Raw genomic sequence first — 24731 nt, 5'->3', positions numbered from 1 at the left:
TCAGACCCTGCAATTATATGTGTCACCACGTGCATGTTTCTGGAAAGATGGTCTAACATGTTAAACTGGGCTAATCACACATAGTACAAAGGTCAAGGATTCTGGTTTGAGCCCCCAGTTCCCCATGTACATGGGGATCACTTCACAAGTGGTGAAACAAATCTCTGTATCTCTCTCCCTCTCTGTCTCCCCCACTACTCTCAATTTCTCTCAATCCTACCCAATAAAAATGAAAAGTGGTGGGAGTCAGGTGTAGCGCAGCAGGTTAAGTGCACATGGCGTGAAGCACAAGGACCAGTGTAAGGATCCCAGTTCAAGCCCTTGGCTCCCCACCTGCAGGGAGGTTGCTTCACGGGTAGTGAAGCAGATCTTCATGTGTCTGTCTTTCTCTCTGCTTCTCTGTCTTCCCCTCTTCTCTCTATTTCTCTTTGTCCTGTCCCAACAACAATGACAGCAATAACAACAGTGATAAAACAACAAGGGCAACAAAAGGGAGAAAATAGCCTCCAGGAGAAGTGGTGCAGGCACTGAGCCCCAGTAATAACCCTGGAGGCAAAAAAGAAGAAGAAGAATGGTCTATAGGAGCAGTGGATTCACAGTGTTGTTACTGAGCCCCAGTGATAACCCTGGAGGCAAATAAATAAATAAATAAAATAAGAATCTCTAGTGCAGTGCAGAGAATGAGGCCAAGCAAGGCTTGCCTGCCCCTTTTTGGCTCAGACAGCCCCATGGGGTGCAGCACCTCAACTCTACCAGGTGAGCCTCCTTTTTCTTGTGGACTAGCAGGTATTTATTATACATTTACTGTGATCCTTTTTGCTTCATGTGAGGGTACAAGGCAGTGATAGTAGTGTGATGCTGGGGGCACACACTCTTGTGGCCTGGTTTCCAGACCGATTGCTTGGGCTTCCACCTTGGCTGTGATATGTGACTGTGTGTCACATTGTGCCGTGCTCTGCCCCTGTTGGTGCCTTGATTTGCTCCTCTGTGAAATGGCGATAACATCAGTTTCTTGCTTATAAAACTATCAAAAGAATCTAAACTGTTTAGAGCTGTGTCATGCATATGGGACACATGGATAGTGTCATTTGGGGTTCAGTGATTGTTTCATTTTTGCATCCCTCCCCATCCTAATAAGCCATGAATACGGCAAAATCTTTCTTTTAATTTTTTTTTTCCTGAGATAGACCTCACTCTTCTTTTGCTCTGGGATAAAGGCTGAGTCCTCTGACGGCTAGCAGGATTAGGGGAGGGGGATAAGAAAGGAGTCTCCATGCCATGAAGAGGGTGTTTCTTGATTTCTCCCCATAGGGTGTGGACACTGTAAGAAGATGAAGCCAGAGTTTGAGAATGCAGCAGAAGTCCTCCACGGAGAAGCAGATGTAAGCACCCCCTCTTTATCCTCTCCCCACCATTCTCTTAGAAGAAGTGACCTGATTACAGAGGCAGCACCCTCTGCAGGCCTCATACAGCTCTTCTGGTCCCTAGAGGCCTATGGTACTTCAGTTTCTTCAATTAAACTTGTCTTAGGAAGACGGGCGGGGGAGGGGGGGCTGCAAGGGATGCAGGGGTACAGAGAGACTGCAGGACTATCCTCCCATTCCCATTCAGGCCCTTGGGTGAAGCCTCATCTCCCTTATTTGGTGGGTGGGATGAATTTAGCAGCCTCATTTCAACCCCCACATGAGAAGCAATGGGCATGGCAGTGTGCATTCACTCCCTGGATGTGTAAGCTCAGGGATGACCAGCTCCTGAAATTCTTTTGGGGCGGGGGGCCAGGGGATGGTGTCAGGGTTCCTCTGTTCTGCCAGCACCACATCTGAGGCTATTGTGCATGGTTGGCCTCTCCCCCATCCCAGAGCTCTGGTGTCCTTGCAGCTGTCGACGCCACTGTCAACACAGCCCTGGCAGAAAGATTCCATATTTCTGAGTTCCCTACACTGAAGTATTTTAAAAATGGCGAGAAGTTTGCAGTGCCCGTGCTTAGAACAAAGAAGAAGTTTATCGAGTGGATGCACAAGTAAGTTTGAGCATGCCGTGACTCCTGGCTCCTAGCCACCTGGGCCAGCTTGGCTCTGAGGCCACGTGGGGTGCTGATGCCAGGTCCTTATCCAGCACATACCTGGAAGCCTTTCTGTATGCACTAGTGAGTGACCTGTGTGTCTTTCTTAGACAGCTCCTTCCTGTTTCTCAGCATTCCAGCCCTTGGCTTCATTGCCTATTCTGTTTCCCACCCCTTCCCATGGAAAGAAGGAAACACAGCTCTACACATTGGAGCTGCACTCATTTGGTCTTGGTTCTGCTAGCAGCTGACTACACCTCAGCATTTCAGCCTACAGTGATTTGGCATTGAGGATACAGATTTTTTAAAATTATTTTATTTAACTTATGTATTTCTGTGTAGAGACAGAAATTGAGAAGGAGGGGGGAGCTAGAAAGGAGGAGAAAGAGACACCTACTACACTACTCATGAAGCTTCCTTCCTATAGGTGGGGACCAGGTCCTTTCTCATGGTAACGTGTTCAACCAGGTACACCACCATACACCCTCCAAAAACATGGATTTTAAAAAACCCATTTAGTCAGTTATTGGTTTGCTAGGGCAAATAACCCAGTCTGGGTGACTTACACCAGAAACTTACCTTCTCACAACACTGGAAACTGAAAATCCAAGATGTCACCTAGGGTTAGTTTCTCCTGAGGCCTCTCTCCTTGACCATCTTCCCTGCTGTGTCTCAGTTGGCCTTCCCTCTGTGAGTATCTGTGTCATAATCCCTTCCTCTTAGAAGGATGCCAGTTGTGTTGGATTAGGAGTCACCCTAGTGACCTCATTTTTATCTTAATTACCTCTCTGAAGAGCAGAGGTGCTAGGGGTAAGGACTTTAACATGTGTATTTTGGGGATCCAGCTTAGTCCCTCTCCCTGCCCAAAGGTCTGTTGTCAACATTCCCCCATCCTGTGAGGGAACTAACTGGGCCATCACACAGATGCTCTGGGGAAAGCAGGAAATCTCTAGTCTTGCCTCAGCCATGAAATTTGTCACCAAGAGACAGCTGAGCAGCCATTCTCCTATCTGTACCCCCTCCTCTCACATACATGCACACACAGATATGCACACTCACATGCAACTTGGAATAGTCGGACACACCTGGTTGACCTGTTAGTCTGTGTGCAAGGACCTGGGTTCAAGCCCCTGACCCCCACCTGTAAGGAGAGAGCTTCATGAGTGGTGAAGCAGTGCTGCAGGTATCTCACTCTTCCTCTCTACCTCCTCCTTTCAGTTTCTCTCTGTCTCTGTCTAATAAATAATAAATAAAAATATTTAGAAAAAACCTTATACCAGCCTCTGTAGAGCTTCCTGGTATATGGCATGACAACGTCCACAAGAACCAAGACTAGAGCATCACTAAGCAATACAAGATCCTTGCAAACTAGCTGTGTTACCAGATAAACGTGCTTTGTTAGAATGTGGTCCTTACACTGCCATGTGCATAAGTATCACCTGATGTCAAGGTACTGATTTACAGCAGCTAGAGATGTTGTCCCAGAAGCTTTGGTTCAGGAGGTGTGATGGGATGCCTAGTTGCCATGCTTTGAGAAATACCAGCTTATGAAATGGGAGAGAGTTGTCTATAGGTTCAGGTGAGCAGGTAGTGCGTGCGATTCTAGACACAGCTCTTCAAACTTGTCCTGCTCATCACTGGAGCAGCCAGGTCTTTGTCACAGAGACCAAAGGAGAGTGAGGGGTGACTCAGCTCCAAAGGGACTCCTTCAGGTCTTCTGGTGTCTGAAGTAAGTTGCTCTTTACATTCACCTCTCCTTCCTTACTCTAGAGCTGGGGCTGATTCTAGAGCCAGGAGATCCTTGGTGCTTGGATGTGTGCTTAGGAAGTCAGGAGCCTTCAGTGCTGGTAGTTTGTACTCTAGAGGCTTGGACACACTAGTGAGCATGGAGGGTCACCACCCTTCTTGTGCAGAGTTGCCACTATGTGGAACCTAAAAAACATGGGTAAGGGGATGGACTTTGGGGCCCAAGAGGCCTGCAGCTTGAGCTCATGGCCCTAAGCCATGTACTGTTAAGCCTGTTTCCCATTTGAGAAATGGAGAGGGTGTTTTTTTCCATCAACTGTCTAGATAATTAAATTAGACTGCTGTGCTTAGCACTGTGCATGATGAGGATGCTGTTTTTATTACTGACACCAGCTATTGTGTGCAGCTTTAACATATCACTGCTTAAGCAATAATGCCTTCCCAACCTTCACAACATGCTTCTATACCTGTTGATCCATTTCATCCTCAGAACCTACTAAAGCCAGGGTTTGCTTTGTCCTTGGTGCAGAAACAGATTTGAGGGTTTAAATTCTTTAAACAAATAGCCATACCTTTAGGCTTGGAAGTATCTTTCAAACAGAGCATGGGCCTTTTTTTTCAGAGAGCTGGGGCTTGTCACCCAGAATTGGAGCAGAACACTGGTGAGGATGGTGGCATTTCCAGGTTTAGTCACAGGTGGCTGCATTGCAGGTAGTTGAGCTGTGTCTGCCACTCTGGGGAGACATCAGGCAGAGCAGGAAGTCAGGTGGGCACTGTCAGCCAGGGACCCAGGGCTTATGATGGGGAACCTGGACCACAAAGACAGAGAATGGGGAGGTGAGGAGGAAATAGGATTGGTCATGAGAACAGAGGTGTCATTAGATAAAAATGGAGACATTGAGGGAGGAAGGGAAGCTGGCTTAGGAGAGGACAGGAATAAGGTGTTCTAAGTCATGGTAGGTTTGGGGTCACAGGGGCACCTCCATGTTGAAATGCCTGAAAAACATCTAGAAATGGGGGGCTGAATGAGAGTTCAGTGTCTGAGCCATCCTTACCCCCAGGGAAGTCATGCAGATCAGATGGATGAGGCAACTGGAGAATTATAAAGGCTCAGGCAGAACTTGAGAAAGAGAGGGCTGTCTAAAAATCGGGGAGGGGGAGGTCTCTGTATGTTCACGCTAGAGAGGGCTTCTGAAAGGGGCTAGCTAGCTGGTGGTGACTAGGTATTGCACTGGGCTGGTACACAGCCAGGAGTAAGGGGGTAGCCAAAATAGGGTGTGGGGAGGGTGGAGAGTGCCTGGAACAGACCAGTCCCTCAAAATACTGCTGAAATAAGGGTGGAAGACTAGGACTATAGAGAGGGGAACAAGGACAGCAAAAGCTTTTTTTTTTTTTTTTTTAATTATCACCAGGGTTCTCTCTAGGGCTATGTGCCTGCACTACAAATCCACCACTCCCAGCATCCTACTAGTCCCAGCAGCCATTTTTTCTTTTTTTTTAAGTTTATTTCTATTTTCTTTGCTAGGGCAGAGAGAAATTGAGTGGAGGTGGGGGGGAGATGAGAGAGGAACAGAGACACCTGCAGACCTACTGCACTGCTCATGAAGCATCCATCCATAGGTGGGGAGTGGGGGCTCAAACTAAGTCCTTGCACATCGTAAGATGTGCACTCAACAAGGTGCACCACCACCTGGTCCCCAACTAAGGATATATATATATATATATATATATATATATATATATATATATATATATATATATATATAATTTTTATTTATAAAAAGGAAACATTGACAAAAACCACAGGATAAGAGGGGTACAACTCCACACAATTCCCACCACCAGAACTCCAATCCCATCCCCTCCCTTGATAGCTTTCCTATTTGTTAGCCCTCTGGGAGCATGGACCAAGGGACATTATGGCTTTTAAATGCCCCTGGCATCTCTTACCTGAATGACCAGAGCTGAGGGAGCATCAGTTCCTTAAACAGAAGGAGACTGAACACTTATAAGCTCTTATTGAACACATGTCATTTATTAGAGCATATAGGCTCTTAGCAACTGTTAGTTTTGTGACTCACTCTCTCTGTTTTCATATAGCTTCCAGGAAGTAAGTATTTTGTTTTGATATAGCAGAAAAGAGTATGAGGAGTGGGAGATATCTTAGCAGTGCAGCATAGGACTTAAATGCATAAGGTCCCTGGTTCTACCCTTGGCACCACATGTACCAGCTCTGAGTTTTCTTCACTTGTTTCTGTTCTCCTTTGCTTACTCTGGTTCTCTCTCTAAAAAAAAATAATAATACGTGCTAATTTTAAATGAGAAAAAAAAAAAAAGAAGAAGCTCAAAAGGGCTTAGCAATGTACCTAAGGTTGCACTACTGGTAAATAACCTGGGTTTGAATCCAGCCCACCTCACCTCCTTAGCCCAGGCTTTTTCCACGCAAACAAAGGCTCAGGAGTAGAGGATAAGAAAGTGTTCCAGAAAGAGGCCAGGAGTGGGGTGATTCTATACCTGGGGCAAGGAGATGACAGCTCACATAGCAATGGGCTCAGAGCTTCCTGGGTTCACAAAATGCTTTCTTAATACCCTCCTCAGCAGGAATTGTAAAATCTTTGCTGATGGCACAGATTTATTCATGTTTAAACTAGTGTTTTGACATGAACTTTGAGGAAGAATGAAGTGATTTAGTAAGGTTTGCTCTGCTAAGGAGGAGGAGTGAGATCTCACTCTCCATAAGACTTTCCTGGTGACAGTCTCCCCTCCCTCCCTGCTTTCTGCAGCCCTGAGGCCCCTCCACCCCCGGAGCCCACTTGGGAGGAGCAACAGACCAGTGTATTACACCTAGCAGGAGACAACTTCCGGGAGACCTTGAAGAAGAAGAAACACGCCCTGGTCATGTTCTATGCCCCTTGTAAGTAGCTGCATGCTTAGGCTCGAGGCAGAGTCTGATGGGAACAAGTGCTGGTCAAGTTTGACTCCAGGCTTATCTCTGCTGTGAACAGGTTTCTCTGGCTTAATCCCAGGCCCAGAGTTCCTTCAGAATCCAGGGGCACCTGTCTGCCCTGATAGATCCTTTCCTTCTGTGTGAGAAACCTTTCTCTTTAAGCCTTCTGTTATTATCTGTAGCCAAGACTTATCTTCTGATGTCCCCAGGACCTTCCAGGCGTACTGCCCTTCATCCTACCACATCCTGCTTTCTTTTCCTTGTGTATCTCTCCTCCCCTCCATGCAGTGAGTACATCTTTAAATCTTGGAACTTAGCAAAATAATTTTTGTGGGCCCCTCTAGGCCTCTTTTGCCACCTCTTTATGAGCACCTCCCAGCCAGCCCCCCTTTCCCTGACCTTTCCCGTGGCTGGGAGGCCGCTGGTTTAGAAGCTGCAGTAAAGTGTACCTTCTCACGTTCTCTCCAGGCCCATCCCATCACCATTTTATTCAAAGCTCAAGCTGAGCAAGTGACAGGCCCAGAACATAGGAGTTTGTGACCTTCACTTCTGTAGAGTTCCATTTTGAAGTTGTCAATTGATACTTAAAAGGAGAAACTCTTGAATTTCCCACTCTGCTGTTGCCCTTCTCTCTTCCTCCACCCCCTAGGCTCAGCTTAATGGAGTGGGGATAATAAAAACTGTACTCCACAGAGAAGCCAGGCAGTTCAGTGGAGTCATAAACTCACTGGATTGTAGCCAGCCCTCCTGTTTGCACCCAGTCTGCCCTCACTTTGTAAGTGTCAGTAATCTGTAATGTGTCTCTTCAGTTCTGTCATCAAGGGGTCACCTCCCTGCTTCAGCAGCCCCTAACCCTCAGGTTACTATCCCTCTGTTTTTTGGCTTTTTCTTCTCCAAGTGCCATTTATTCTCCTCTGCTCCTTATGGAGTTGCTTCCTGTCCTTAAAGTAACCTGGGAGACTGTGGGGATGTTAAAAAGCTACTGTCTTCCTTCAGGGCACAGTGAGGGGTCAGGGCAGAGACCAGGGAGGTGTATGACTTGCCCAAGGCCTTGCAGGAAGCCAGCTTCTTTCATCTACCTGGAGTGGTGCTGTCACTCCCTGTCACCCCATCACAGTCAGGAGACACATTCAGTGAGTAAGACTTTTAGCAGCTTGGAAGAACCTAGCTGCAGATGCAGAGACCCATGGCTGGTTAATGGGTGGACTTTAAAGTACAGACTCAGTGCCTTCCCTAGAGGTGCCCTTCTCTTCCTATAACTTAGCAACAACAACAAAGACACAGTTCAAAAGTGGGGAGGGGGTATGAACATAATATTCACAGAAGAAATACAAAAGGCCAACAGATAAGAAAAAATAACTCCAAGTCAATGCTTGTCAGAGAAATGCAAATAAAGACAATGAGATACCACTTTACTCCTGTGAGAATGTCATACATCAAAAACAACAGCAACAACAAATGCTGGAGGGGTTGTAGAGATAAGGGAGCTCTCCTGCACTGCTGGTAGAAATATAATATAATTGGTCCAACCCCTGTGGAGAATAGTCTGGAGAAACCCTCAAAAGGCTAGAAATGAACTTTCCTTATGAACCAGCAATTCCTCTCCTAGAGATATATCCTAAGGCCAAGCAGCCATTTAAAAAAAGTGTATATACCTACTTTCATGGCAGCACAATTCATAATAGCCAAAACCTGGAAACAACCCAGGTGTCCAACAACAGATGAGTAGCTGAGAATGTTGTGGCATATATATACAATACTACTCAGCTATTAAGAATAATGAATCTACCTTCTTTGACCCATCTTGGATACAGCTTAAAGAAATTATGTTAAGTGAGATAAGCCGGAAAGAGAAAGATGAGTATGGGATGATCCCACTCATAAACAGAAGTTGAGAAAGAAGAACAGAAAGAGAAACACAAAACAGAATTTGACTGGGTTTGTAGTATTGCACCAAAGTAAAAGACTCTAGGGTGGGATGGGGGTGTAGATTTTCAGCTCCACTGTAGGGGAGTGGGGATAGGGACCTTTGGTGGTGAGAATGGTTTTAATAAATACTTCTAAATTACAGTCTTATAAATTACTGTTTATCCAATGTGATGAGAAAATAAAGTGTCTCAAATTCTTTAATTGCACAGATTTCAGTTCTGAGTATATATTCCTTTAGTCTAAGCACTTAATGTTCCAAATTTGTAAGCTGATTGAATTCTGACACTGGGCTTAAATTCTTAAAGGATTTCTAATAATAACCTTTAAAAAAATATTAAATCACCTATAATCTTAGACCAGGGAGTCCTTTACCTCTCTTAGCCCAAGCCAGGGCATTCCCTCACCTCTTCAATTCCTTTCCGATAGGAAAGCTGTACCTGCTGCTGAGGCAGATGATGTATACATGCCCAGAGAATTGGGAGTGGGGCTCTTACCCCCCACCCCAGTACCCCATACATGCCTGCCTTAAATAACAGCTTTGTGCTGCATGACCACCTGTTCACATGATACAAGGGAATACAATACAATAGGCCCCTTGAGGGCCCTATAGTTGACTTTGAACAGAAATAACTCTAAACATCCTCTGTTCAAGGCTATGTTCAACTTCTATAAATGGCTTGACACGCAGAGTCTCCTATCACCCCTCTGCATTTGCCTGTCCCTGTGCCCTGTTAGGGACTCCTGAGATATGTTCATTAGTGGGTCAAGGAAGTTGGGCGGCAATCACCTGATAATTAATGCTTTGAACTTTTTAATGATAAAAATGTTTACAGGAGACGACACAGTGGCTAGAACATTGAACAAAAGCACATGGGGCCAAGTTCAGTCCTCAGCATCACATGCGCCAGAGTGACACTCTGGTTCTTTCTCATGTTAGTAAATATATCTTTATGAAAAATAATGTGCACAGGAAGAGGTGGATATGCAAAGAGACTCTCATGCCTGAGGCTCCAAAGTCCTATACCACCATAAGCCATAGCTGAGCAGTACTCTGGTAAAAAAAAAAAGGGGGGGGGGAGGTGGCAGGCAGTAGTGCACATAGTACAAAGCACAAGGACCAACCACATAAAGATCCCAGTTCAAGCCCCGGCTCCCTGACTACAGAGGCATTGTTTCACAAAAGGTGAAGTAGGTCCACAGTATCTAGCTTCCTCTCCCCTCTCTGTCTTCCCCAACCCTCAATTTTCTCTGTCCTGTCCGATAAAATGGAAAAAATGACCTCCAGGAGCAGTGGATTTGTAGTACAGGCACCGAGCCCCAGCAGTAATTCTGGAGGTAAAATGATGATAATAATATGCACTAATTACAGCATTTAGTATTATACACATATATACTTACTAAGGAAGTTAAAGACTAAGAAAGGTTGAACACACTGAATAAAAATAGGCATAAGGTAAAAAGCAAAAAGCTATCTCCCCACCCTCCCCCCACATTGTGGCTTCCTAGTCTCCACATAGACCTTCCTTCTGCTGCTTCTCTATCCTTCCCTGATCCAAGGGCCCACAGCCCTGCCCTTGGTCTGAATGGTCTAGTTCTGAAGGCCTTTGAGGGCCTGCCTGGCTACATCTCCAGATTTGGGATTCTTCTTCTATCCTCTTTGTTGTCCACTCTGGAGGCTGCTATTGCCTTCCTGCTACACAGAGATTTTTTTTTTTTTAGCCCAAATTATAAAACCACTGTCTCATAACTTGCCTGATACCTCCCGGAACCTCTTCATGCCCTTTCTGACACCTCCTCTGCTCTAGTTACTCATCTGCTGTGCTCTTTCTTTTAGATAATGAGAACATTAATGCAACAGAATGCCATTAATCTACAATCTATATATTTGAATTGGTGGTAACAGGAATCTGCATGAGCTGGTACTTGCCTTATACTTACAGTAAGGTTAAGAAGGAAAAATTAATAGTGATACTAGATTGGGGGGGGACAGGGCAGGCAGGTCAGACATCAACATGCCATTCATAAGCTGTTCTTTCACAAGCTTTGTCAATTATCACGAATGCTCTGTAAATGTTTTGAAAACTATGTACTATCATTCCTTTAGAGAAAGAAAGTGTCCTAAGTGCCCTCTGTTAAGTAAGTGTTCTTGCAGCTGCCTTGGGAGCAATTTAAAAACCACCTGTAAGTGTCTGCACTGAGTTAAACGGTCTCAGTCCTAGACTGGCCCTGCTGTCTCTTTACTCCTGTATCACCTGTTGGGAATGGGCCCCTTCCCTTGCATCCCCTCTCCATGATCACTCACACCATTCTGGGTGAGCTGGCCCCTTTACCAGCCAGACCACAGAAGTGGCCTCACCCAACTTGGGAATGGGCTCAAGTGCTAGACTCAAGGTAAAGCTACAGTTTAGCCTTCATCTGGTTTCTCAGAACCCTTTGAGAGGCCTGCCATCATTCTCTTATTTTTTTTTTTATTGCTACCAGGATTATTATCTCTGGGACTCAGTGCCAACACTATAAATCACCACTCCTGATGGCCATCTTTTCCTTTTTTTTTTTCTTTCTTTCTATTTTACTTTATAGGATAGAGAAAAATTAAGAGGGAAAGGGGAAAAGGGAGGGTAAGAGAAAGAGAGACACCTACTATACTGCTTTACTCCTCATGAAGTGTCCCCCCTGCAGGTGGGGAGCAGGAGCTTCAACCCAGGTCCCTGCACATGATAATGTGTGGGCTCAACCAGATGTGCCACCACCCAACCCCCTCTCTTAATTTAAAAAGAGAGCAAGTGGAGGGGCACAACTGCATCTGGCTCCTGCCTTGGCTTTCCCAAGGCCAAGAGGAGGCAGTTGGTGGGGAAGTTGTTTGGAGTTAGGTCATCCCTAGGCACATCCATCTGGAGAACACCTGTGCTTTGGTCAACATCATCACAGTCAGGGAACCCTCCCCTCAGAACAGGTCTACTCTGTTGGCTGCGATGTTGAATGTCCAGGGAATAGCTGGGCAAGAAGGGAGGTGTGCCTTAACTAGCACTGAGGTCAGCACCAAGGAAGTGGGTCCTGCCAGAGTGGCCTGCCTCTTCCTAGGCTCTCCATGTAGAGCTCTGGGTGCACCAGGACAGGAGGAAAACATGGTCCCACAAGGCCCTTCCTTGTGCCTGAGAAGCTGGAACCACTCAGGGTGGCTGGCCCTGGGTGTTAGAGAAACAGATGGCATGTCCACTGCTGTCATATCCAGGGCCTCCAGAACCATGGGTCTGAGTCTACTCTGGCAGTCCTCTCTCCTGGCCGGGAACCCACTCCCAAGAAGCATTAGGGCCTCCCTGCAGCTCATTCCTGCTTTGTCTGACCTCAAAGGCCCCTTTTGGATCCATGGTCCTAGTTACTATAGAGGAGAAGGTGAATTTCACTGGGCAGATGGGGTCCTGGTTTGGATGCCCAGTCTGGGGTGTGGACTGTGGTAGCCAAGCTTGAATGGAGATGTAGCTCCTGTCCCCCTACTTTCCTAGTCCAGCTTTCTCATTCATGAAATAGGGAAATTTGGAACACACAAAGTAAAACTTAAGACTGGGTGGGGTATATTACATCCAAGTAAAGGATTTGGGAAGGAGAAGGAGGGAACAGGCCAGGGGGCTTTGGAGTCCTGGTACATGAAGGTGGAAAAGGACTATAAGTTGAGGGTGAAAGTTCTCTGCAGACACGTATCACAAGGAGATGAGAAAGTGTATCCAATCAACAACTATACTATAATCCATTAAAGAAATGGGATTATTTGGCATTTCTTGGATCAAGAGAAGATGTGTAATGGCTCCAAGGATCCAGTGCCCACAGCCCCTTTTCCTAAGCCCAAAGCTTTCTCTGTACCCTGGACCAGGATCTTCTTCACCCTGCAGGCAGTTCTTTTTGGAAGAAATCTGCAAAGCTGAGTGGTCTTTCCCCTTCCGTACCCCTCAGGTAGATGGTGTAGGGGCCATGGACACTGGACAGTAGTGCAGCCTGTGGTGGGGACTCTTAAAAACCCTCATCTAACAGCAGACTCCCTAGGCAGTGAATTGAATGGCAGGGCTCACATATGGACTCTGATGGTGGGGACATCGGTCAAACTCCCAGTCTGCTAGGTAGAGAGGAACTTGTGGACAGGCTTCTCCAGGAAGGACCCTGACTGGCAACCTTCTCTCTTTTCCCCTCTCATTCAGGGTGCCCACACTGCAAAAAGGTCATCCCACACTTCACTGCCACTGCTGACGTCTTCAAAGATGACCGAAAGGTAAGGACCGTCCTCCATCTCTTGTCTCTCGTCCAACCTTGCCCTGCCCTCCTCAGCCTCTTCCATTCAGGCTCCCTTTCTAAGGAGATTCTGAGACCAGGACTTTCCTAGGAACTAGGACACTGTTTTCATAAGACAAGATACAGCAGGCAGAATCTATGCTTCAAACTCAACTAAAAGAGACATACTGAAGTCCCTCCTTGGACGAAGAGGGTGGTAAGGGGTTATCTGCCTTTGTCCTACCCCCTTCCCCACCCTCTCCTCCTCCTCCTCCTCTTCTTCTACTAGTGCTTAAGCCTTTTGCAGTAGGATTTGTAGTCATGCATTACTTATTCAATTAAATACACAAGTGAAAGGCCAGGTGATGGCATGCCCAGTATAGAGCACTCATTACCATCTGCAAGGACCTACATTCCTGGTTCCCACACAGCAAGAGGAAAGCTTCACAAGCTGTAAGCAGTGATGCAGGTACCTTGCTTTCTCTCTCCTCCTCTACCTCCTTCTCCTCTTTAAGTTTCTTTCTGTCTCTATCCAATTAAAAAAAAAAAAGTGAAAAAAATCCCAAAAAAAGTCAGATGGAGAGAAATGTGGAGCATGATGGAGGAGAGCATGGCTGTCCATAGACCCTCATCCCATGCAAGTGAAAGGCTCTTGTAGATGCCGACTAGTGAAGCATAAAATTAACAAGCAAGAGCAACAGTTTGGATTAGCATTCCGGGAAAGGAACATCCTCCCACAGGCAGCTCCAGCAAGCCAGGTGGTACTAAACTGTGACCTGGGACAAGAGGTATCAACTCTCCAGGCTTCTGGTTCCCATTTCTCTAAAGTCAGAGTGCTGGTCTATCCAGCACTAAGGAGTCTTTCTGGGGCTGCCAAAATTGTACATGTGCAAGACCCAGATTCAAGCCCAGCCTCTGTTGCACTGATGGAAGCTTCAGTGCTGTAGTCTCTGTCTCCCCCACCCCCCTTTCTCTTTCTTCCTGTCCGTCTCTTTCTAAAAAAATTTTTTTTAAAAAAAGATTATTTCCGGGAGTCAGGCTGTAGCACAGCGGGTTAAGCACAGGTGGTGCAAAGGGCAAGTACCAATGTAAGGATCCTGGTTAGAGCGCCCAGCTCCCCACCTACAGGGGAGTCACTTCACAGGCGGTGAAGCAGGTCTACAGGTGTCTATCTTTCTCTCCTCCTCTCTGTCTTCCCTCCTGTCTCCATTTCTCTCTGTCCTATCCAACAACGATGACAACAATAATAACTACAACAGCAATAAAAAAAAAAAAGATTATTTCCAGGCTGGAACTCCTATCATAAAAACCCAGAAATGAACTCACACACCTATACTCCAGATTACATGCAGCCCCACCCTGGCCCCTTCTCTTCCTGGGTGCAGTCCACAGATAGCACCTGGACAGACTCGTTCCAGGTGCTGGATCAATGCAGAGGTGGGGCAGTGAGACCCAGGAAGGGGCATAATGATAGAAGAAGCCTGGCTGGAGCACAGTGCATACAAAGAAAGTGGGAACACACTGGGGCTAAGAGCCCAGCACCTTGGACTGGGCCATGCGTGTCTGAGGCAGCCTCACAAAGCTGGGAGGAGTGTAGGGACTAGAGGTGTGCTTCTCCTCTGCCTGTAGTGGAGAGGCTTCTGGTAAGAGTGACTTCCCATCCTCTTTGTCCCTTCTGCTGCCCAGACTCCTTGCCAGCTGCCAGGACGGGCTGGCCCAGCATGGCCTGAGCAGATAATCGTGGGGCTAATCTCACAGTCCTCCCTGGAGCCAGCATCCACTGCACATTGATTTCTGTCATCTGTCACCCAGAGCACTGCGTGCTGTGAACAGACAGAAGAGTGGCTGAGCTGTGGGGTCTCTACACCAGCCTGACTTCCCAGGTGAAGAGATTCAGGGCACCACTGACCTGGGCTGCCCCTCTCTGGCCTTGCTGGGAGACACAATGTCCAGAAGGGTCAAGCTTGTGCCCCAAGTGGCTCTTCACCCACCTACCACCTTTGCTGTAACACTTCAGAGACTAGTCCTGGGATTTCTTTCTGGAAGCAACTCTCAGTAGCGTCAGGAAAAGCATCCTCTCTCTAACCTGGGGGCTAACACTACTGGTGCCATGATTACTAGGAAACTTCCTAAACTGTCCCACCAGAGTTACTTCTTCTTCTTCTAGCGTTTGCCCTTCTTCCGTAGCCAGTCGACAGCGTCAGGTTGAGCCTGATGTCTGCTTGTTGCTGGCTTTGAAAGTGACTGGGATCCATGTGGATTCAGTCGGCTAGGAAGGATAGTCAGTTTCCCCAATAAATGGGTACTCATTGGAAGCAACACAAGAAGGTCGATCCAATGCATCCCAACCAGAGTTACTGAGGGCTGAGTTCAGAATCTGTGGTTTCTCAGAGAGCAGGGTTTTGTGCTGGCCTATCTTGCCCTCTCCTGTCCAGGGGTGCCGAGTGGGTCACCCATAGCCATACTGGGTCTCTAAACTCAAGTTCTTCCTGACTCCCCCATGCTGCCACCTCTTAACTGGAATCGTGCCTTTTTTTTTTTTTTTTTTTTGCTTGTTTGTTTTGTTTCCCTCACCTGGAAGCCAATCCCTGTTCCTATCCTAATCAATATGCAGTTGGTTGTTCACTTCCATTTTCATAGCCAAAGTCAATATTAGCTCCTGCAGAGATTTATTTTACTGAATCAATAAAACCACCGGAGGCAGCTCATATTTTAGCTGGGGTCCCTCCACCCCCTCCCAGGAGCTAACTGGGAGCAAGTAGCAGTTGGCACTCCAGGCAGAGAATGGACTCTGCACAGTCAGCGTGAAGGCAGGGGGAGTAAAGAGTGAAGGAAGTGGAGCAGGTCCACTGGTGGGCAGGTGACTCTGGGGCTCAGTGTTTGGAGCCCACCAGGGAGCCATCATGCATTAGTGCTTTGAACATACCCACCACTGGCTTTACTCCTGTGCCATTGACAAGTGCTGTCAGTGGGGACAAGACAGGGCAACCACATCCAACTGAGAACTTCCAGGTGCACATTCTGTACTCTGGTGAGTCAGTGCAGATCTTGAGTGGGTATGAGGGGGCAGACAGGTAAATTCAGCATCAGTGATGAGATCTAATTGCCCCCATTTTCCCAAAGAATCATCTGAGTGCCTTCTGTAGAGAGAACTGTATGTACTACATCTTCCTCTTCTCCTCTTCCTCCTTCCTCTCTTTCTCCTCTTTCTTCTCCTGTTTTCTTTTCTCATCTTCCTCTATTTCTTCTCCTCCTTTCTTATTTTTTCCTTTTTTCATTATGGGTTTCACCATTCTGGGGTGACTTTTTTTTGATAAAAATAGAGAGAGAAAGGAAGAAAGAGAAATAGACCACAGCACCAAAGCTTCCTCCAATGCTGCGGAAGCTGGGCTCAAACCTGGGTCGTACACATGGCAAAGCAGCACACTATCCAGATGAGCTATTTCTCTGGCCAACGTACCACCTCCCCTGCTAGAAAAGGAGAGCATGGAGACACCTCTGCAGCCAGGAACTGTGCTTGTGGCTGCCAACCATTTGAGGTGATTCAGAAGTCCGCATTTTTATTTAGTAGATTTATAAAACCACACACTATATTCCCCACCTCTCTGGGGTATGTATGCAAATTAAATTCATAATTTAAAGAGGATGCAGGGAGAACAGCAGCCCGGATCCATGCCCATTAAACACTCCCAGCACAGCAGAGAAGTGACTCCTGGCCAGGATGAGGCACTGAGGGCCTGGGCCATCCATGCAGTGAGGCCTCCCCAGCTCCCCTCCCCACTGCCGCCCCAAGACATGAAACCCTGTGGACTCTAAAGGAGTGTCCACCCTGATGGTCCTGATTAATTCAGAAAGTGCTTTAGAGGGTGAGTCAGGGCCCTCAGCAGCCTGTAAGGGCCAGGGTCCTCCAGCAGATGAGGCACAGAGACAGAACCTTCCTGGAGGAGCTCTGTGCTGCCTGTGGGGGCTCAGGGCAAGTGCCAGCAAGCCCAGCTTTGTGAGGGAAGCCAGAGAGCCAAAGTCTGATGCAGAATCTCTCTTCAGTTTGGCAGCTAATTCTGATTATGTTTTTATAAAGTTTATGTGGGTCAAATAAAACAGAACTGCACTCCAGATATGGATTGTGTGTTGTGAAGTTGAAAACTCTCCTCTGAAAATGTTCTACTCCCTATAAGGAGAACACCCTGTAAGTTGAATTGTCTCCTGAAGAGATGATGGGAAGTGTGGTGCCGAGGGGGCAGAGCAGATGAGGCGAGGCACTCACAGTATGCTTCCTCCACCTGGATGTAAGGAAATGATGGGAAACATGACTGCCACTGCTCCACTGGGCTCGCCTACACACAGAGCAGGCCTCCATCCAAATGTGAATAGTCAGCAACCAAAGAACTGTAAATCACAGCTACTTAACAACTATAAACTTAGAGCCATGGTCTTGGCTCAGTCTGGATTCTTTAGCAGGCCAGGCCCTCAGGGGCACCATGCCCATTGCTCTCCAAGGCCCTGGAGAAGCCTGGTCCTTCTCAGTCTTCACCAGGCCAGCTGCATCTTGTGGTCTTAGCTCAAGTTTTTTGGTTTTTTTTAAATAATTTATTTCTTTATTGGGGAATTAATGCTTTACATTCAACAGTAAATACAATAGTTTGTATATGCATAACATTCCCCAGATTCCCATTTAACAATACAACCCCCACTATGTCATTCATCATCTTTCATGGACCTGTATTCTCCCCACCCACCCACCCACCCACCCCAGAGTCTTTTACTTTGGTGTAATAATCCAATTCCATTTCAGGTTCGACTTGTGTTTTCTTTTCTAATCTTGTTTTTCAACTTCGGCCTGAGAGTGATATCATCCCATATTCATCTGTCTGTTTCTGACTTATTTCACTCAACATGATTTTTTCAAGGTCCATCCAAGATCGGCTGAAAACGGTGAAGTCACCATTTTTTACAGCTGAGTAGTATTCCATTGTGTATATATACCACAATTTGCTCAGCCACTCATCTGTTGTTGGACACCTGGGTTGCTTCCAGGTTTTGGCTATTACAAATTGTGCTGCCAAGAACATATGTGTACACAGATCTTTTTGGATGGATGTGTTGGGTTCCTTAGGATATATCCCCAGGAGGGGAATTGCAGGGTCATATGGTAGGTCCATTTCTAGCCTTCTAAGAGTTCTCCAGACTGTTCTCCACAGTCCAACCTCTGTAGCTCAAGTTTTATCTCCTGAAAAGGTCCCCTTGGCTTGGCCATCCTGGCAAAAACAGCCTCTCTGCTTATGGTTACTTTCTTTGAATCTTTTCTGAGCACCCACTGGGCTGTAAGGTAATTTCATTATTTGTTTGTTTAACTGTCTCTTTGCACTAAGAGTGTCAGTCGCTTGGTGACTGAACTTTGTCAATGTCATCATTGTGCCCATGGCACCTAGAATTGGTGTGGCTCCTGGCAGGGCTTGGATGCATCTGCTTCTCCAGACTCAGGCCACCCCTGTTCTGAAGTTCTTGTGTGGTACATGTGACCATGAACCAAGCCTCTCTCCCCTTCTTCCCTGGTTCGTGACCTGCAAAAGAAAAAGGTTCCTTCTTATTTTAAAAGAAAATTAAGTTGTGAAATGGGCATAGAGGGACCAGCAGTCACTTTAGGAAGCTCTTTCTTGCCAAACCCTTTCTTTGCTTAGGTAGTGCTAAACACTCTCCCAGTCCCCTAGGTTTGCTCCCTGGGCTGCAGCTGTATTTACGTCCTCCTATAGGGTTCCTCTCAGGTGGCAAACTGTCCAAAGCATGTATGTTTGACTCCCCGGGTTCTCATGCCACCCTGGGCTACCTGCATTATGCCTCCTAGCACACTGTAGACTGTCTCTGTCTGGGGCCCACTGGGCACAGAGCTCCCAACAGGAACAGCCTAGGGAGAGAGGGATAGTGGGAACAATATAGCTAGCTGTTCCTGGATAATACTATCCAGTCCTTGTAATATTTCAGTGGGCCAATTGTTGCTGTCACCATTTTACAGATGAGAAAATTGACAGGAAAAGGCTGAGTACTTTTTCTTTACTTTTTCTTAATTTTTATTTATAAAAAGGAAACACTGACAAAAACCATAGGATAAGTGGGGTATAACTTCACACAATATAATTCCCACCCCAAAAAACCTGTATCCCATCCCCTCCCCTGATAGTTTTTCTATTTTTTATCCCTCTGGGAGTGTGGACCCAGGGTCATTATGGGGTGGAAGGTCTGGCTTCTGTAATTGCTTGTCTGCTGAACATTGGCGTTGGTAGGTCGATCTATACTCCCAGCCTGTCTTTTTCCTTCCCTACGGGGGCAGTGCTCTGGGGAAGTGGGGCTCCAGGATACATTGGTGGGATTGTCTGCCCAGGGAAGTCTAGTGGCATCATGTTAGCATCTGGAACCTGGTGGCTGAAAAAAGAATTAACATATAGAGCCAAGCAAATTGTTGACTAATTATGAACCTAAAGGCTGGAATTCTCCAAATTGAGGCAGGACAATATACTCTGTGTTCCACCTGAGGAAAATGGTTCCTGAAATTGGGGCAACTTGGAACATTCCTACTCATGACCACAGAATGTGAACTCAGATCTATAGGGATGCAGAGGTCACATAGGCTCCTAAGCTGAGTACTTTTTCTTAAGTCTTAATATGCAGTTGAGCAACAACCTACACATAAGAAACTTGACTTCACAGCTTGTGTGTATATGCATGTGTGCCAGTGTATGTGCGTGCACTTGTGTGTGTGTGTGTGTGTGTGTGTGTGTGTGTGTGTGTATACTTACCAAAGAACTTCTCAGCTCTAGTTTCTGGTGGGGCTAGGGATTACAACTGGGACCTTGGTGCCTCAAGCATCAAAGTCTTTTTGCATAACTGCTGTGTTGTCACCTTAAGCCCGTAACTCTTGTTGTTAACCTTGAGGCCACACTCCGTGCCTAGACAGACTTTAAAGAAATAATAGTTTCTGGGAGTCGGGTGGCAGCGCAGCAGGTTAAGCACACATGGTGCAAAGCGCAAGGACCAGCGTAAGGATCCTGGTTCAAGTCCCTGGCTCCCCACCTGCAGGGGGATCATTTCACAAGTGGTGAAGCAGGTCTGCATGTGTCTTTCTCTCCCCCTCTCTGTCTTCCCCTCCTCTCTCCATTTCTCTCTGTCCTATCCAACAACAATGACATCAATAACTACAACAACAAAAACAACAAGGGCAACAAAAGGGAATAAATAAATATTTAAAAAAAAAAGAGAGAAGAAATGGTAGTTGCTAAATAAATGAACTCCAGAGTGCCCCACAGAAATCATCACAAAACCTGCCATGTTGAAAGATGCTTTTGAGTCCTAATTTCCTTTATGGTTGTTATATATGCAATTTCAAAGGGTGACTTGAGGACACTCTAAGCCAAGTTCCCCAACCTTACCCATCTGCCTGGGAAATCAGAAGCTAGAGCCCAGAGCTGGGATGCTTTGTTTTAGCTCATTCCTAATGTCAGAAAGGGAGATGAAAATAGGCCTGTAACAGGCCAGCAGTGTGGCCTATGTGCAAGGAGGTCTGGGCCACCAGGTCTCAGGCTAACCCACCTGACTTTGGCCCACAGATCGCCTGTGCTGCTGTTGACTGTGTCAGAGAGAAGAACCAGGAACTCTGTCAGCAGGAGGCGATCAAGGGCTACCCCACTTTCCACTACTACCACTATGGGAAGTTTGCAGAGAAGTATGACAACGATCGGACGGTGAGTTGGGGAGAAACATTTGCCCCAAGCTCTTTCTTCAGATGGGCAGTGAAGCATCAGTGAGGAGGCTCTATAAACCACAGAAAGGCACCTGGTCCATCAGTGTGATATTCACATCTGAGAGGGCCAGGACTCTACAGCTGGCAGGGAGACAGACCTTGGGGGGTGTCACAGGAGTCCTGGCCTCCCTGCATGACAGACCCTCCCTGGTTCAGCTGCTGCCCCCACATGCTCCTCCCACCTCCCTGTATCCAGAGGAGTGAATACACAGAGAGCTGGGAAGGGTAGTGAAGAGAGAGTATATTCACCAGAGACTATAAACTTCCCTCTTTCTTTCTTTCTACCTTTCTTTTCTGTCCAGGAACTGGGGTTTACCACCTTCATCCGAACCCTCCGGGAGGGAGACCATGAGAGATTAGGAAAGAAGAAGGAAGAGTTGTAATTTCTGCCTCAGAGGAAGCTTTTCCATTACACTGTGAATGATACCTGCTCAGTCCTTTCTGAATTTCCACATATTCTGAAGACCAAGTTTTTTATAGCCGCTTATGGCCATTTTGTACAATTTTGAAATAAAATTAAATCAGTTGTTTGGTGGTGTGGGTCATTTGAACTGTAACAGGGGTCGCTGTTTGTATCTCCCTCACCTCCTATGGTCTTCTGGGAAGTGGAGCCATACATACTCCACTGTCATGTCTGTACAAAAGGGGGAGAAAGGTGGCTTGGGCACTGACCCCATCAATCATTAGAGAGCAGAATAGGAAAATCAGACCACAAAGCACCATGTTGGAAAATTAATGCTTATGAGAGGTAATACATTAAGATAATCAGGGGAAATAGATGTTAAAGCAGACAGTAGCCAAGCATTAACTGTCTCTGCATCACTGTGATTTTCTGGAACTCATTTCCATAGTCCACTTTCTCCTACTACTTCTGTCTCCTCTTTCTCTCATTTAAAGAATTTTTTTTATTATCTTTATTTATTGGAGAGAGACAGCCAGAAATCAAGAGGGAAGGATATGATAAAGAGAAAAAGAGACAGACACCTACAACTCTGCTTCACCACTCACAAAGCTTTCCTCCCACAGGTAGGGACCAGGGACTTGAACTCAGGTCTTTGCGCATTATAATAGGTGCCCTCAACCAGGTGTACCACCACTCAGCCCCTTCTCTTTCTCTCTTCAGTTCTTCCCTGCCTTCCTTTTTTTTTTTTTTTTTTAGAAAATAGGGTTTTTTAAATAAAGTCTTTTTTAATGAGAAACATAGGAGGAGAGAGAAAGAACCAGGCATCACCTTGGTACATGTGCTGCTGGGATTGAACTCAGGACCTCATGCTTGAGAGTCCGATGCTTTATCTACTGCACCACCTCCCGAACTACACCTGCCTTCCCTTTTTTAAGAGAAATCAGGTTGTGGCCTGAGAGGTAGCACTGTGTATAAAGTATTGAACTTTCAGACATGAAGCTCTGAGTTCAATCCCTGGTATCACATGTGCCAGAGTGGTACCTTGGTATCTGCTTTCTCTCTCTCTCTCTCTCTCTCTCTCTCTCTTTCTCTTTCTCTCTCTCTCTCTTTCTCACACACACACACACACACACGCACACACACATACACACACACACAAATGATTTTTTAATAAAAATGAAATCAGGGACTGGGGAGATAGCATAATGGTTATACAAAAAGACTTTCATGCCTGAGGCACAAAAGTTTCCAGATCCAAACCCCAGCACCACCATAAGCTAGAGCTAAGCAGAATGCTCTGGTGCAGATAACAATAATAACAACAACATTATCAGGTCTTCACTTAAGAGTTGGGTGGAAAAGTCAAACCAGGGCCAGGAGGAGTATCTAGAGGGAACAAGGCAGCCTTTATGTGGCTGTGGAATGGGAGCACAGGTGGATTATTTGTGCAAATGCTGGCTCTGCTCACCAGACCTCAACACCCCCACACACACATAATAATTAAACCTTCCATCAGTCACATTCTCTGAGGACAGCACCCCAACCCCCAACCCTGCCTTCCACCACCCCCTCCTTTACATCACTTTCCTGATTCTCCTCCTAAGTCCTGCTCTCTGTATCCCTGCATGACTTATTACCAACCCTGTGCCCAGTGGAGCTGCCAGAGCCAAGTACTCCAAACACAGTTTGTCTGCTCAGTGGCACTTACTTCATGGGGCAAAGCACAGCCTTGCTCTACCATCTTGACCTTAGTTACAAAAGCAACCCTAGCCTTGGTTCCTCAAGTAGTTCAGAGGTGGGGTGCTGGCACTGTGTCCTTGGGGAGATAACCTATGAAACAGCCTCTTCCTGGACTGACTGCCTCCTGAGCCTCTGTCCTTCCTGCTGCTGGGTCCCTGGAGCAGAGGATTCAAACCACCAGGTTCCTTGTGGTTGTGTGCACATAACTCTGTGAAGTGTCATTAAAGAATTTAATGGCACTTCTGTGCAGTGTTCCACCATCCCAGTCCTGCCCTGGCCAGTTAAGCCTTTCCTTTTCCTTTAGATACCTGCTTTTCTTTAGCAGAGGCTCAGGTCTTGCTGCAGGTAAATGGTATGAAAGAAAGCAGCCACCATGTAAGTGCTGAGCTCCTGCTGGGTACCATGGTCTGTGCCATTTATCACATTTGTCTGTTTACATAACCACCCCTGCAATCACGAGGCACAGTGAGTCCATCACCACACAGGTCTCTGTCATGCTACCCCTGTGTGTATATACCCTTTTTCCCCTTTCCTCCCATAATCAACAGCCACAACTAGCCTTTTCTTCCATCTCCATAATGTTATCCTCTAGAGAATGTTACATAAGTGAACTGTACACTATGTAATCTCTTGAGACTTGCTTTTGTCATTCTGCATAATGTCCTTGAGACCAAACCAAGCTGTTGCATGTATCATCCTTATGTTCTGTTGTATTGCTGAGCACTATCCCATTGGTCCAGATGTACCAGTTTGCTTAGCCATTTACCTGTTAAGGAACATACCCATTGTTTCAGCTTGGGGCCATTACAAATAAAATTGTCTTCTGTGTAGATGTCATTTTCTTTTCTCTGCCATGAATATTCAGGCTTATGATTGCTGGATCTTAGAGGAAGCATTTAATGGTTTCAAGAAGCTATCGAGGGAGTTGGGCTGTGGCGCAGCGGGTTAAGTGCATGTGACGCAAAGCACAAGGACTAGCTAAGGATCCCGGTTCAAGCCCCAGCTCCCCACCTACAAGGGAGTCGCTTCAAAGGTGGTGAAGCAAGTCTGCAGGTGTCTATCTTTCTTTTCCCCTCTATCTTCCCCTCCTCTCTCCATTTCTCTTTGTCCTAACAACAACGACATCAGTAACAACAATAATAACTAGAACAACAATAAAAAACAAGGGCAACACAAGGGGAAATAAATAAATAAATAAATATAAAAAATTTTTTTAAAAGAAGCTATCCAACTTTTTCAGAAATGAGTGTGCTGTTTATTTTCTCACCAATGATGCGTGAAAGATCCAGCTTCTCAAGCTTTAAAATTTTAGTTTTTTTTAATAAGTAGGTATATGGAACTATTTCATCATGGTCTTAGTGATCATTCCCTAGTCATTAGTGATGCTGGATATTGGAGTGGAATGGACTGTTGGAGACTGAATCTAGGGCCTCTTACATGTAAGGCCTGTACTCTACTACTGAGCTGCATCCTCACCCCAGCTTCTGCTACTGGAGATCATTTTTTCATGTTCTCATAAGGCATCTATGTATTGTTTTCAGTAAAATGTCATTTCATATCTTTTGCCCATAAAGACTTTCTTTTCTTTTTTAGATGTATTTATTCTTGTTTTTACAAAAAGAAGAAGAAGCCAGACTGCTCAGCCCTGACATTATGCAGAGTCAGGGATAGAGCCTGGGACCTTCAGCTCACAGCCCTGTGCTCTACTGCACTGAGCTCTCTTCCCAGGCTCCAAGACTGTCTCTTCTGATACTTTATTTATTTATTTATTGGATAGAGACAGAGACAAATTGAGAGGGAAGGGGGAGATAGGGATAAAAAGAGATACTTGCAGCATTGTACATTGTTCAAA

At 46.2% G+C, this 24731-nt stretch overlaps 1 protein-coding gene across 1 annotated transcript in view; it reads left to right on the top strand.

Annotated features, from left to right (window-relative positions):
• The window catches only part of PDIA5 (protein disulfide isomerase family A member 5), a 122579-nt gene extending 101313 nt beyond the window's left edge, over positions 1-21266 (top strand). Inside the window, exons 12-17 of the mRNA XM_060198262.1 lie at positions 1312-1382; positions 1860-2020; positions 6592-6722; positions 12875-12945; positions 20543-20677; positions 21039-21266. Coding sequence (XP_060054245.1) covers positions 1312-1382; positions 1860-2020; positions 6592-6722; positions 12875-12945; positions 20543-20677; positions 21039-21119 — 650 coding nt within the window. The 3' untranslated portion in view covers positions 21120-21266. The remainder of the gene's footprint in view (positions 1-1311; positions 1383-1859; positions 2021-6591; positions 6723-12874; positions 12946-20542; positions 20678-21038) is intronic.
• The last annotated feature ends 3465 nt before the right edge of the window (positions 21267-24731 follow it).

This window comes from Erinaceus europaeus, chromosome 9 (assembly GCF_950295315.1).
Source record: "Erinaceus europaeus chromosome 9, mEriEur2.1, whole genome shotgun sequence".
NCBI classification, from domain to species: Eukaryota; Metazoa; Chordata; class Mammalia; order Eulipotyphla; family Erinaceidae; genus Erinaceus; species Erinaceus europaeus.
This window is presented reverse-complemented; position numbering and strand designations above follow the sequence as displayed.